The sequence below is a fragment of the Gymnoscopelus braueri genome, assembly GCF_963280865.1.
Source record: "Gymnoscopelus braueri genome assembly, chromosome: 6".
NCBI classification, from domain to species: domain Eukaryota; kingdom Metazoa; phylum Chordata; class Actinopteri; order Myctophiformes; family Myctophidae; genus Gymnoscopelus; species Gymnoscopelus braueri.
Genome location: NC_137607.1, coordinates 48,630,308 through 48,645,559, shown reverse-complemented (window position 1 = coordinate 48,645,559; position 15,252 = coordinate 48,630,308). Strand labels below are relative to the sequence as shown.

At 42.6% G+C, this 15,252-nt stretch overlaps 1 protein-coding gene across 2 annotated transcripts in view; it reads left to right on the top strand.

Moving 5' to 3' along the window:
- The first annotated feature begins 3,703 nt into the window (after positions 1-3,703).
- The window catches only part of LOC308087474 (disks large homolog 4-like), a 155,051-nt gene continuing 143,502 nt past the window's right edge, over positions 3,704-15,252 (top strand). Inside the window, exons 1-4 of one of the 2 annotated variants that reach the window (XM_080431360.1) lie at positions 3,704-4,003; positions 5,906-6,079; positions 10,344-11,163; positions 11,655-11,766. In XM_080431360.1, the coding sequence (XP_080287486.1) occupies positions 3,985-4,003; positions 5,906-6,079; positions 10,344-11,163; positions 11,655-11,766 (1,125 nt within the window). In that variant the 5' untranslated portion in view covers positions 3,704-3,984. The remainder of the gene's footprint in view (positions 4,004-5,905; positions 6,080-10,343; positions 11,164-11,654; positions 11,767-15,252) is intronic. The other variant, XM_080431361.1, reaches the window with a different exon arrangement.

Sequence of the window (15,252 nt, the reverse complement as noted above, 5' to 3'; positions counted from 1 at the left end):
GTAGGCAGCAGACATGTAGGCTTACAGTGTGGTGACACAGACACACATTGTGTCAGGGACTGTGTGAAATCCACTATTTTGTTTCAGTCTGTATAATAAGTTGACATATTTGGAGCTCAGAGGTTTCTACAAGATGTAACAAAGCACTTTATATGAGCCAGTGGTGCACATTTCTCAGCTGTATACATCGCTTACAGTACTGAAGGACCTCTGGGATTCAAGCCTAAACTGATACAAGTACAGGCATGTAATAATAATAATAATAATAATGAATTGTATTGTAATTGAATTTATATATCGCCTTTCATGAACCCAAGGACGCAGATTGCAGATGTGTTAATCACAATGAACCCATGCTTTGTCTTCATGGTTGTGTTATTATATGTAGTTATGTTATGTATGTACAATATTATGCCACCAGAGTCATCAGAGTGTATGGTCCTCACACCAGCAAAGTGGCTCAGCTTCTTATGTATACAGCTACACGAACAGTAACGGTACACACATGGAAATGGGTTTCCCCGAAGTATATTCTTCACTAAGACTACCTTTACACTGACAAAACATACCTTAGTTTTTAACTCTTTGTTGATATTAGAACATGATAGAAGTTGTTTTTTTTCACACAGAGATCAAACAGTTTAGTAAAAACAGTAGTGCAGTTGCACAACAGTTGTGCTGTTATGATATTTATGCATTTCCCAGCAAGCACTACTACCTAGTCATTCAGCATGTTTACATGCACACAAGAAACCAGGATGCTTTGAGTAGGCCTACTCTGGTTAAGCCAGGAATTCGGAAAACATACGCCGTTTCTCTGGTTACTCCACCACACACACACACACACACACACACACACACAAATTTGCCCCCCCCCTCCAAAAAAGGCTGAACATTTTCACCACCAGGTCCATTACAATATACAATTTGATTAAAGTTATAGCTATAGGCTATAGTTAGCCATTTCCTCCGCAGAAATAGGTGTTTCTCAGTAATACTCCGGCTTTCATGAATGAATTAATTAATACATAAATAAATACATAATCACATACATAAATAAATAATAGATTATTTTAAGCTGTATGGAGGGGCCAGAGTTTTTAACTACTGGACCTGGTCTGACATGGCATATAGTGTGAATTAACTCATGGATCTGAACCGTACTAATGTTGTTTATTATTTGAGGAAAGTAGCCTTTTGTTTTCCCACTGAATGCAGAGTAATGCAGAATGCAGACTCCTGTTAATGAACCCTTGCGTTTTAAGTCGATTGGAGACTTGCTTGAATGTCGTCAGTGGGAAATTCATGCTCAGACATTTCATAATGATCCGATCTGTTAAAAGATGCATTAGGTCTCTCTACAAAAGTGAACATTTCCAGTTGCATTACTGCAGCCACAGCATGAATGGTTCCCAAACCCTCCACTTTTCCGCCATAATTCTCCTTTTACAAAAGTAGAGTGAGAGCTGTCTGCTTCAATCTATTACGTTATATTGCCTGTTTGTGCACACAGACCCACTCTATCTCTCCTGTTTTGCCCCACACAGTCTGCCTGACTGTAGGCATTTTAGAAGCATGATAAGCATCTGTAGTGAACATTCTCGTGATCCCTGCCTGACTATCTTCTTTCGGCTAATTCCCATTGGGGTCGCCACAGCGGATCATCAGTTTCCATCTGGTTCTGTTTTCTGCGTCTTCCTCTGTGACTCCTGCCAACTGCATGTCGTCTCTCACCACGTCCATAAACCTCCTCTTTGGCCTTCCTCTTCTCCTCTTACCTGGCAGCTACATCTTCAGTAACCTCACATCACCAATCTTTCCACCTCGGAGGAAAGCCTGGTAATCGTTATTAAATTGCCTGTGTGATCCGGTCTAGGCGTGAAAACAAAGCAATTCCTTTTCCGGAAGTTGCGGGTTCCGGTTTGGCGGAGCCGCTTTGTTTTGGCTCCCCCCGTTTGTTTCCCCAATCCTTACTTAAATGGAATAGAATTTCCCCGTTGGATAACAAAGGTAGACAGACGCTAAATAGTCTCCGGAACGTACACTCACATTTATATTTATTTTGTATTTTAAAAATAAGCGAAACTACGCCGCATCAAGGATTTTATTAGGTAGGCCCTATTACAATGCCCTTGACCCTTGATCGGAGTTACCGGAGGGTGAGGCTTGCGGGTTCCGGCCGCCTGATGACGCGGATGACGCGCCTGGTGACGTAGGGTTACTTCCGCTCCCGACCGGATCATAAACCCGAAAAAGATATTGATCCCAGGCTACATCTTCAGCATCCTTCTCCCAATGTACCCCTCATCCCTCCTTTCCACATGTCCAAACCATCTCAACCTCGCCTCTCTTGCTTTATCTCCAAACCTTCTAACCTGGGCTGATCCTCTACTGTAGTCATTTCTTATCACTCCTAATGAGAATCGTTGCATCCTCAATTCTGCCACCTCCAGCTCCGCCTCCTGTCTTTTCGTCAGTGTCACCATTTCCAAGCTATACAGCGTGGCTGATCACAGCACACTACCACAGTACCGTCCTATACATCTTCCCTCTCACTCTTGCTGGTACCCACCTGCCTATCTAGATACCTTTATGTTAGCATTACTTTATTCGCACAATGGGCCTTACCTTGTGTCCCTCCTTATACAGCAAACCACTCAGCTCAGCTCATACGGCTAGGCCAATCACAGCTCCGCTCACACTCCTACAACCCACAATAAGGCCTATAGTTACTTAGGTAACATTATCACCACTCAAAGCTCACATTAACATGTTAGCACATCATTGGTGATGTGTAGGCACTGTTCAAAATACCCAACGTAGCCTACTACAGTAAGACTGAAGAAATGTTTTAATTTCTATTATATGGAGTGGGATTCAAGCCAAGTAAGCCAGATAACTGCTAATTAATTTAGCCCTTTCAGTTGCATGGGGAGGCCACACCATTATATATATCTATCTGTCTTTCTTGTTTTGTTTTACTTTTTCTTTAACAGCATCCTGACAGTAGGGGATGGAGGGCTTTACATGTATTCATGCAACACACACTCACACCTGGCTGGGAGCCTGTGATAATCAGCCTCTCTAGCTTCAAAGCTAGTCTGATACTGGTTGAGTGGATTACATTTAGATCCAGTATACTGTAGAGACACAGACAGGAAAAGGCTGGCTTTTATCCACTGAGCACAATATACTGTTTATCATGACAATACCTCCTGCTCTGAACTACACACACAAGCTGCTTAGCAAGAGCCTCTCAAGCCTACTTCAATAGACAGCTTTTTGAGATGAGTGCGTGTGTACAGACAGTACAGTATTGTGCATGTTGTCTTTTGGGGACTAGTCAGGTGCGTGTGTGTGTGCGTGCGTGCTGTGTCTTAAGGCACTATTCAAAGGTATGAGACTCACTGTGTGTGTGTGTGTGTGTGTGTGTGTGTGTGTGTGTGTGTGTGTGTGTGTGTGTGTGTGTGTACGCCAGCGCGCCCGCGTGCACACACACGCACGCACGCACACACACACACACACACACACACACACACACACACACACACACACACACACACACACGGGTCTTGTCAAATAACCGGTTTGACAGCGCTTTGATCCTCTCAGCGGAATGAAGCAATAGTCCGTAGGACACTATAGTCTCACCAAACTTCTGTATCCCTAGAGAGAGAGAGAAAGAGAGAGAGAGGGAGAGTGAGAAAGAGAGAGAGAGGGAGGGAGAGTGAGAAAGACAGTAGAGAGAGAGAGGGTTCTAAGTCCAGCGTTTGGCTTTTTTCGGCTCCTTTGAAGTTTGCGTAGTTGTGGAAATATTGCTTTATTTTCCTGACAAAAAAACAGAGGAGGGACCATTAGTTTTGTGTCGTCGGTGTGTCACAGTTCTGAGGCAGTCAGATCCGTCCCGGGACACTGGGGACAGGACACACATCTGTAACAACACGGACTCAGCTGACAACCCGTGGATAGTAGCTGTCTGTCACCATGCCCGTCCGACAGAAAGGTAAAAACAACACATTTCTCTCTCTCTTTCTGTCCTTTCCCCTCTGTTGTAGGGTCTTGGTGTAGGAAACAAGATGTGGTCTTTTGCTAGCCTTGGATCAAGAGACTATCATAGATGTATTTGATCGATTTTGACATTTGCATATATATGATAGTCTTGGGCTGCACCCCCCAGAGCGTCCTGGACTTTCACCGGTAAATCCCGCATTTCTCAATGAAATGTTCAAATGAAAAATGCAAGGTGCTTACCTGGCTGCCACAAATGTTAACTCGGCATTCGGAATTTTTGTGCAATGTATTAGTCCGTATTTTTCAATAGATATGTGTTTTAATCCCGTCTGTGGCCGAACGCCATTTCCCCCCCTCGTTTGTTTCCTGTTTACATTATGTACAAGTGTAATGCTGGTTTTCACCGGATGCGCCCCGTCACTACAGTCCATTGAGGAATACAGGGAACTTCCGACAGAATCCGACACAGACGGGATTAACACAGATCCATTGAAAAATACGGACTAATACATTGCACACTTGTCCGAATGTCGAGTTAACATCCAGGGCTACTGGGTCAGCACTTTATATGTTTTCTTTGTACATGTACGGAGAAGTACGGGCTTTCCGCGCGGATGTCCAGTGACTGTTGGAGGGGGTGAAGCCCAAGACTATCATAGATTCGAAAGTAAAAGTCAGACTCGATAATTTACATATGATAGTCTTTTTGATCGAAGGCTAATCTTTTACAATAAAACACATCAAAATCTACAGTGTCGTTGATGCTGGTGAATTATTATTGGTTGTCATCAGACGTGAAGTGAAATCAGCTGTGGCCGACTTTTCGTTACGTCGTTGCCAGGCGGGTTAGTTTGATGATAAGCTGTTGAGTTAAACATTGACACATTTGGAGCTATAGTTTGTTTATTTCTATTCGGACAAAGTTGCAGGTGTATTTTGAACTCGCCTCAAAGATGCTCATGTGTCCCCCAAAGCAACCATAAACTCCTTAGTACGAAGGTGTCGCTTTATTAGCTCGCGTTATAATAGTAGCCTACTCTAGTCCAGTGGTTCTCAACCTGTGGTTCGGGACCACATGATTTTTTTTGGGGGGTCCCCAGATGACAGTGAAGTGACAAAAAAGAAAAGGAAAAGGAAAAAAGATCATTACTGCATCAAAAGTAATAAACAAACTACAATGAAAACTGGTCAAACATTGGCCAAATTGTCAAATAATATAAGAGGCAAAAATTGTTAGGCATTGTAAGCATGTAGATCTGCTATTTTCACAATATTTATCTGTGGAACAGAGTCAAACTAAATGTAACGCCTCAACTCCTACATTCCAAGTGCTAATTGTCAGGGTGGGGGGTCCCCAGTTGAAATTATTTTGGGGTGTCACAGTCTGAAAAGGATGAGAACCACCTCCCTAGCCTACTGGTATAAATTATAAGTTATGTTGCTGCTTAAGTAGCCTTTGTTTTTATTTTACTCTGTAGACGGGTTGTTGATTTGAAACGTGACCAGTGTTGAATTCTATCGTTCGCTGGTTCTCAAAGTGCGGTCCGGGGACCTTAAGGGGGTTCCAACTTCGAAATGAGGAACAGTTAAACTCTTAAGTCCTATTTTAAGTTTAGAAAAATGTTGACAAATCTTGGCACATCAGGCCTATTGACAAGCCTTCTATCATGGGGGTCTCTGCCACAAAATATTTTTAATGGGGGTCCATGGCCTGATACAGATCAATTTGGGTGTCTTTGACATGAGAATGTTTGAGAACCACTGCTATAGTTTAGTTTAAAATGTGCAGTGACTCTGCAAATTTTAGAGTGGAGTCCAACAAATGCATCGTTTACTTCCCATTGTTGATGTGTTATGTTGGATGTGTTCTTGTTTCCTACATTGTTGTGTTCAGATGCTCAGCGGGCCTTGGGGTTGCTCCAACAGTACCGGGCCAAACTCGAACAGAGGGATCAGAACCAGAACGGGACTAAACAGCAGGGGGAGAGAGTGGAAGACCGCCAGCTGCAGCAGTCCGTGGACAGAGTCATCACTGTCTTCCAAAGCCAGCTATTCAATGCTTTGCTTGGTAAGAATGTCTGTCTGTCTGTCTGTCTGGCTGGCTGGCTGGCTGTCCGTCTGTCTGTCTGTCTAGTTGTCTGTCTGTCTAGTTGTCTGTCTGTCTGTCTGTCTGTCTGGTTATATCCATCTAGCTGTATGTCTCTTTTTCTGTCTACCTATGCTCAGTTGGAGCTCATTTAGAAATCCCAAAGGTATGATTGTCAGTAACATCTAAAATAAAGATGGGCCGCTCTCTTTTAAATTGAGTTTTATTATAGAATGATGAAAATATTGCCTCATATAACTTTATCTTGATTTATCTTCTTGCAGCTGCAAAAGCAATTTATTAGCCACATTATTTTATTCAACTGTCAGTCTGCCACCACCACCCACACATTATCTGATGTTTTGCTATCTGCTGGGCGAAAGTGTTCAGGCAAGGTATGCTGAGGCTATGGAAGAAGGGTGCTTATTTCCTATCTATTTATTCTAGGTTCTTTAAGTGTTTAAACCCAGCAAGACGTGTCTAAGTGGGCTAATTGCATATTAGACGCACAGCATTGTAGGCTAGAGTCTAGACAATGCTACAATGACTTATATCACCAGCAGCTCAGCTTTTCCTTTTTTAAGGCGTCCAGAACAGCGTTGTTCTGTATAGCCGTTTTCACAAATGAACTTCAGACAATGTACAGAGAATCAGGTCCAGACATTGTCTCTGTCAGACACATTCTCTTATACTGGACAATACTACTGTAATGGGCGAGGGGTGGCGCCCGGGCACAGCCATGTGTCTGTGTCTTAGCTCCTCCTACTTAAAGGCACTTTAAGGAGAGAGGCCTTATACATTGCCTTCCACAAAACATGACAGATATGAAAATAAAATGTGAAATATGCATAGGAATTGAACTTTTGAGTTTTGACTTATGTCTCCCATATCCAAACATGCACAACAAATCACTCACTTAGGACTGTAACAGATCAGTCAAACCATTATTGAAGTTGTAAGTGTATTTTTAATGAAGTAGTCTCGCGTAGCTAGATATACACCTACTGATACATCTGGGGAAATCTAAATTCAATGTATTGGATTGAATCTGGATTGAACAGGGGAGAAACCCAGTGCTAACAAACCTACACCCACTGCTTTGATTTCTGAATTGTTTCCACACAGTTTTTGCCCAGTCATTGAATTTAGATTTACACACACACACACACACACACACACACACACACACACACACACACACACACACACACACACACACACACACACACACACACACACACACACACACACACACACACACACGGTATCTGTCTCAAAAATCCCACATCAGTCTCTACTTTCTTGATCCCAATAACAACATTTCCCTTGCCGAGTGTAAGCCAAGATAGACAGAAGGTGTTTATTTAGGTGTTACATTTTATGGTTTCCCAATACCATATTATGTCACTTTATGCTTTTATAAGGATAGATAACCCACTGTAGGCTACACTAACAGTCCACCATGCGAAAAGTAGACACTTAATACACCTAACGGAAAAAAAGGAGGTAAAGTCAACAGTGTGTTTCATAACCAGATATGCAACAAAGGTATTGCTTTGAGAGCCCATTTCCTAACTGAAAGAAACCTGGTAGATTCTCACAAAATCAAATGTGTCCTTTAGCAAGTTGCGCAGCCATGTATACTTTTAAGTAGTTAAAGGTAAGAGCACCAGCTAAACACCCAATACCATAACAATATAATAATATTAATGTACTGTCAATGTCTGATTGGGTATGAGCCCATTACAATGAATCATTGCTATATAGAGTTTGTTTGTTCAGAAACAGGAGTCTCCCCATCTCTCTAGCTTTTTGGAAAACAGGATACAGGATAAACAAGTGTAATTTGAAGTGATGACACTAATAAGAAATCAGCAGACAAAATTGGAACTGGAACACTATCAAATTTAAGCTGAAAATGGTACTGTCTCCTGATTGGCAGAAATTTGGCCACCCACCTGAAAATGTATTTTTGGTTTATTAAAAAGCTGGAGAGATGGGAAGACCCCTGTTACCAAACAAACACTTTATAGCAATGATTACTATCAGAATATGGAGCTTTAACCTTTTAACAAAAACCTTTTGTTTTAACTTTAATATTTAAGAGGGATACCAATAACAGATGTTGACTATGCTAACACACTTTTCCAGTACATATATTTCAGGCAGTTCCTCTTTTCAGTTTGTTTGACTCCAGATCACCCTTTATTTACTTGGGTAGTCATTGCTGTATCCTGCCTCCCTTTTAAAGGGCAAAAAAGGTATTGAGAGACTGGAACAGTGTGTTCAGTGCTACAAACCATGCACAGCAAATCTAGAGTGTTACATTGAATGAACACTCTTGATTGTTGCTGTGTGGCTATTCATCAAATTAGGCAGATTTTTAACTCGGAACAATAATTAAAACTTTTGTTGTCCAGGAGTGTCAAGTATACCATTACTTCCTGATTATAGTTTTGTTTAGTTTATTACGGATCCCCATTAGTCCTCACCACAGTGAAGACTATTCTTCCTGGGGTCCAAAGAGAGAGAAAAGAGTATAAATCCCTTGTAAAGCGCCATCGTGCGATATGCGCCCCTACCGCCAAACAAGGGAGATTATATGCCAGCTTTCCCCTTCACCTGCAACACCTTCCTATGTCCCATTGTCTATCAAAAATGTTCACACGCACATAACACACTATGGTAGCCAAAGTGTTATGCCAAGTGATACTTAGTTTAAATTTATCTAGAAATTAAATTGGTATTTATGTTTTGTAGGGATACCCATCATTGAAAGTGCCATTCAGTTAGATGTAATCTGCTAATCGACCATTGTGAGAAACGTTTATGGGAGGGGGTGAATAGATTTTAAAGAGCAAAAGAGGTACTACTAAGTTATTTCAACTGGCAAGAGCTAGTGGACGGGAACCCAAAGTTTTTGGAGGAGGTAATGCTGTATGCACAGGGGCGACAAAAGCTACAAAAAGCTAACAAATGGCCAAGCGTGACCAGCTGCATTGTTGCAGAGTCACCGTTTCATTTCACTGAGTGAATGAAAAGGTTAGGTTTAAAATAGCACAGGTACAAGTATAAGCGTTTCTTCAATTTGCAGAACAGAGCAGGAATTGTTGGGAGAAAAAAAGGGGAGTGAAAATTGTGAAAAGAAACATATGTTTGATTGATGCTTCACCGTGTCATTGGAGCGTTACAAAAAGTGGAAGCTAGTTCAACGTTTTGTTTTGTAGCGTGTCACGTCCGTCATGCATTGACAAGTGTCGGGCATCCGTTTGTAGCTTTGTGACACTGGCTTTCATTGAAAATGAAAGTCTGTCACTGCTAGTGTGAATGCAGCATTAGAGTCTGGACTGATTTTGCTGGTGCATGCAGATATGGCTGGTAATGTTATGTCAACAATACATATTTATTGCAGCTTTAAGAGGTAGAAACCTTGGAGAATTACAAAAAAATTTTGCCCTTAGCAGTCAGTGTGTAGTTATGTGCTAGGAAGGTAAACAGGTTCTTAGTTCCTGATTCCACCCGCTTGTTTTCCATTCCCACACCCATATTTCTGTGCAAACCTACAGGTTTTGTGTGAATACCTGACTGCATGTCATCACTGTGTCCAGTTTTTGTATTCTTGCACAATACCTTTGGTAGTGGTTCCTAATCCAACGTGCAAACAGAACAGCCACAGAGAAAAGGGAAGAGATGGTGTGTGTGCGTGTGTGCGTGTGTGTGTGTGTGTGTGTGCGTGTGTGTGTGTGCGTGTGTGTGTGCGTGTGTGTGTGTGTGTGTGTGTGTGTGTGTGTGTGTGTGTGTGTGTGTGTGTGTGTGTGTGTGTGTGTGTGTGTGTGTGTGTGTGTGTGTGTGTATGTACATGCTCGTAGGGTGGGAGGTGAGGATGGGATTTTTACAGACATTACAGTACACCCTGTCATCTGAACAAGCAGTAACCTCATGCTATCTGTAGAGGGCATCAGCAGACCAACTGGGACATGGACAAGAAAAATGATATAGAATCAAGAAAGCATAAAGCATGTATTTATTTTGGTTGGGGTGGGGGTGCCTTGGTGACTACAACCCCATAGACATACATTGTATACACAGTTACTGGCATTGTCTCTATGAAGATTGCTTTTGGTTGCTTTTCTCTGAATGGGTTTTAAAATCATAAAGGAATAAGAGATCTTTCTCATCTTGAAAGATCATATGAGGAAAACATATATAATGTTTTCATTCACCTCTCACCTTTTTTTTAAAATAGATATCCAGGAATACTATGAGTTGACCCTCCAGGAGGACAGTCCATACACTGAAGACCATCCATACAGTGAGATAGATACATCTTCTACCCAGCCAGTAGAGATCTTAGCCCAGTCACAGCCAGCCACTGGTCCACTTATCCCCCAGGCCTCAGGAGGCTCTGTCAAGCCCAGGCCACCTGCCCCCAAACCCCACTTAGTAAAGTCCCCTGCCCCTCCTATCCCGCCTGGAACCCCCAATGCTAAAACGGTGACCTCCTCCCCAACACAGTCCAACGGAGCCCAGGTCCAGCCAGCTAAAGTCAAGTACCGTGCCCCGCCTCCTCCTGGAGCCTCCAAGTCACCGCCCTCTTCTCCTGCGGTCACGCCCAATGGAGTGGAACCCTCCACCTCATCAAAAGGAGCCGAGCCAGATCCTGGATCGCCCACCACCTTCCCTACCACAAGCGGGGAACAGGCCAGCCCCGTGTCCCCCTCCTCCAGCCTTGGTGCCGTCTCAGCCCTCGTCTCCAGTACCATCCAGGGCCTTGTCTCTCCCGCCAGTCCGGACAAAGCTATTCCCACCACCCCTCCCAAAACCCTCCCCAGCCCCAGTCCTAGTCCAGATGCAGTCGCCAGCGCCACAGCCCTCCCTAAAGTCACCATCCCTCCATCGGTTTCTACCGCTCCCGCTACCAACCAGGACTCTGCTAAAGCAGTATCAGCCCTCAGCTCTAGCTCACCGAGTAGTCCCAACACCAGCAATAGTCCGGGCAAAGTGTTCCCCAGCACCCCCAGCCCGACAGTAACATCTGGACCCCTACCCAAAGGCCCTCAGCTGAGGTATGTATTGTACACACAAACTTTGTCTTTGATTTACTGAGTACATTAGGAAATTAATATGTTGAACAGTTGCACATAAAAGCAAACCGGACTAGAAATGTATCAATGTAAATACGTGTTAAGTGTTGTGTATGTGTTGAGTCTGTATTACGGTGCAAATATATAAAATACATGTATGTACATGTTTGTAGTACATTATTACAGTGAGAAGTCAAAGTAGTCATATTGAATGTTTTCTCACTTGCTACTTAAAGGCCCTTGCACACAGACTCTGATGCAATTTTTTATTGATCAATACTTGCTTTATGTGTCCAAAAAAAATGCAGGAATCAAACTCGTTTCTGCACATTTTCATTTTCTGATTGTTTTTCGTGAGTGGATACTGTGTGCAAGGGCCTTAACTGTGGGTTCCTTTGTTCCAAGTAAAGTATTTGTTGCGAGCTCCTCCACACAGCCCATCTGATCTGAACCCCCTCCTTCCATCCCTCCAGTCCAACCAGCCCCGGTCCAGCTAAAGTCAGCACCACCACGTCTAGCCGTGGCCCAGCCAGCCCCAGAACAGTCTCAACCCCACAATTTAACTTTCAGACTCCCAACAACAAGGTAAGACGTAGACCGTGTCTACAGTGAAGAACCCTGCTTAAACATAAACACTTTGCACAGTGTGAGAACAGAAAACACACAGTGCTAACACACGCTGTGCGCTATCTATCATCAGGTGAGTTGATAAAGTGCTGGATCAACAAATGCTTCCGGATGACCAACCTTGCACTGTAGCTGCAAAATGTCAGCTTTTCAAACATTTGCATGTATACTTTATGGTTCTTACGGTGGGGAAATGTACTCATCATCACACAGAGAGTGGATCATGTAATTATTCCAGCTTACTGTAGCAGCTACAGTATACTCATAGTAATGGAAAAGCGGTTTGAACATTGGCTCATATTTGCATTACATAATGTCAAGATCAATCCTCTCCAAAATATTGTCAGTGAGACTTTTGCGCGTCGCTGGGTGGTGGGTTAACTGGTTTTGTATGCTGATCTGGTTGAACTGGTCGGAAGTCTTTTATGAGGGTTTGTGTTTATACAACATTGGCTTATATTAGTATGGTTATTAATTTAATATGACAGACACATCAATATGCAATATCTCCTGGCTGCAGATATTGCCTTCTATCATAGTAGTAGTTCTAATATGGTGCTTATACAGCCCTTGTGTCCAGGCTGACTGACTTGGATGACCTAATGCTGTAATGGTTTGATCTTCATGTTGCTTCTTACTTGTTTCACCAGCAATGACCTGTTTTTAGCAAGAGTTCTATGACAAATCTACAGCTCTTCCTCCAGGTTTTGCAGTAATAATATCTGTCATGTGGAAATGTGCACAACGTTAGTGCACCAGACTCAGAAATGCTGATATGTTTCTGTAGAAAAGGCATCATACAGTTTGCAGTTTTTCCAAACCAATCGTAGTCCCTATCAATCGTCACTGCATAATGCACAGTAACATCCTCAGTGTTCAATTATCCATTTGTAATGGTGTAATGCTATGAGTGCACAAATTGAACCAAATGGACCCGTAACTGTCTATTTGGTACACTCTTGGAGTTAACTCTGAGGAGTTAACAAAATCAGGAAAACCATCAAGGTACATAAAACCTTTAGGATATTTGAGATAATCCATAAGAATGAATGTGTGTGTAGGGTTCATGTGGACCTCTAACTTAGTGAGGACTGAGAGCCTTTAAAAGTAGAGCATCCAGTCCTGTGCTGCTGCTGCTGCTCCTTCTCCAGACTCCACTTCTGCCAAACAGAGAGAGACACAGAAAGAGAGAGATACTGACCTGATAAAAATGGGAGAGTGGAGCACCCTGTGTGTGTGTGTGTGTGTGTGTGTGTGTGTGTGTGTGTGTGTGTGTGTGTGTGTGTGTGTGTGTGTGTGTGTGTGTGTGTGTGTGTGTGTGTGTGTGTGTGTGTGTGTGTGTGTGTGTGTGTGTGTGTGTGTTTCCAAGATTCAGATTCAATCAATCACGTTTACGTTTATGCATGCATACATACTATGCATATGTGTTTGTGTGTGTGTGTGTGTGTGTATATCTTCCATGGGTATCTGTGTTTGTGCCAGCATGTTTGCATGTAAGTGTTGTGTGTGCATTTATGCGTTTGCGCGTGTGCGTGATTACGTGTACTGAGTGAGTACTGCACCGTTTGGGGTCAGAAAGCGCGAACAGCTGCCATAAAGCGAAGACAACAGCTGGGAAAACCAAAGGGAAAGAAGCCACACCAGGACAGCTGGCTCTTTTTTTTTTTTTGACATTTCATATCTATTTTAGCAGAGAGAGAGAGAGAGAGAGAGAGTACACTATAGCTGCTCTGATGCAGGACAGTTGGAGGGGAGATGGGGAAGGAAGGCGAAGGAAAGGGAGAGATAGAGGGATAAAGGAGGAAAACGAGGAAAGATGTTAGAAAGATGTTGCCAAAGGTAGCGAGTGGCTGAGCGGAGGAGGACTGGGAAAGTTCCAGCGGAGGAATGTTTCCGTGAAAGTTGCAAGTTGAGGATGGATTGTATCTGTATCCTCACTACCAAGGTGAGACGGACAGCGGTGACGCCAGCCACCTCTTATTTATATCAAAGTAGGGCTCCTCTTCTTCAGTGCACTACATTGTCCACTGTATCTAGTGCTGTGCTCTCTGTCATGGCATTTTATTAATGCTGTAAAAGAAATTCAGTTTTTTTTTTCAATGTTAGATTTGTCAGCATGTGTGAAGTTGTAAACTTGTTATTATTAATGCTTAGACCTCTAACCATTTAACACGTTAATTAATTGAGATGACAGAAAAAGTCAGATTTACCTGCTCACCTGAGTGAATACAAAAAATCTGATTTTAGAACATGTCTTTCTTACATATATTTTTTATTAAATTGTTACATTGTGATGTGAACTTATCTTAAATTTCAAGCATATCAGACTACATTTCCCCAAAGGAAATACATATATTTAATTCAGTCGGACTTAGAAGCAGGAATTAAACATATCCCCACCGGCAATAAAAATGAATGACCAGCAGAGGGTATCAAAATAGAGGCATGGATTCCCCCCTTCAGCCCCAGCAAATCAAGCCCTGCCAGTATGATATACTCTTGTGGGGATGAAGGGCTGTTGCTTAGTTGTTTGTCTGACATGTGACATCCAGAGAGACTGAAAACTAGGTTGGTGCAGCACACTCTTGAAAGGACAAACTGCATGACTGACTGGCTGATTTCCTGATAACTTATTTAGCTACCTGTCCTTCCGGATGGGTGAGTGAGTGACTGACTGACTGACTGATTGATCTTACTGTATGTCTGTATGAAAAAATAGCTGATCTACAAGCAGTTGTAACACAATATGTTGTGAAGTTGTAGATCTCCTACTTTTCGCATTTGCCTATTTTCGCAATTTTCAACGATTGACAGAATAATAGGGATGCTAGGGTTCATGTGGTTATAGGATGACTTCACCCATTTTCAACCTTACCTTAACCCGCCTACCAGTGACATTATCAATGGGGAATCCAAGCTAATAGAAACGGCAGGCTTTCTATTCCTGGAAAGTTAGCATGCTATAATGGAAGCCATTGTTAGTAAAAAATGTATTTAAAAAACCTGCCTAACGATGATGTCACTGGTAGGCGGGTTTCTGAAGTGTCCACAGCCCTCCTATGAGACACAGACCGAGTAGATTTTTTTTTTTTTACCATTTTATCATGAGCATTAGTGAGGACCAATTAGACCAATGAGAACTGTATGAAGATAGGTTGAAAATGGGTTAAGTCGTCCTTTAAACAGGCTTGCAGAATGACTGTATAGACAACAGCACACACTGCATTTTAAGAGTAGCAGAGTTTTAAGAGTTGCTTTACTGGAATCAACTCTGTGGGCAGATTTACTAAGCCTTTTGCCACTCATTCCGAATGCATTCTTTGCCTACAAACACTTGTGTTATTTATCAGTTGCAGCGGCCTGGAAGCGTAATGTGCTCTCTTGCTTGTCTTCTCTCCTTTGTGTATACGCTTTTATGGAAGGATCACGCAAATAACGGGAGGA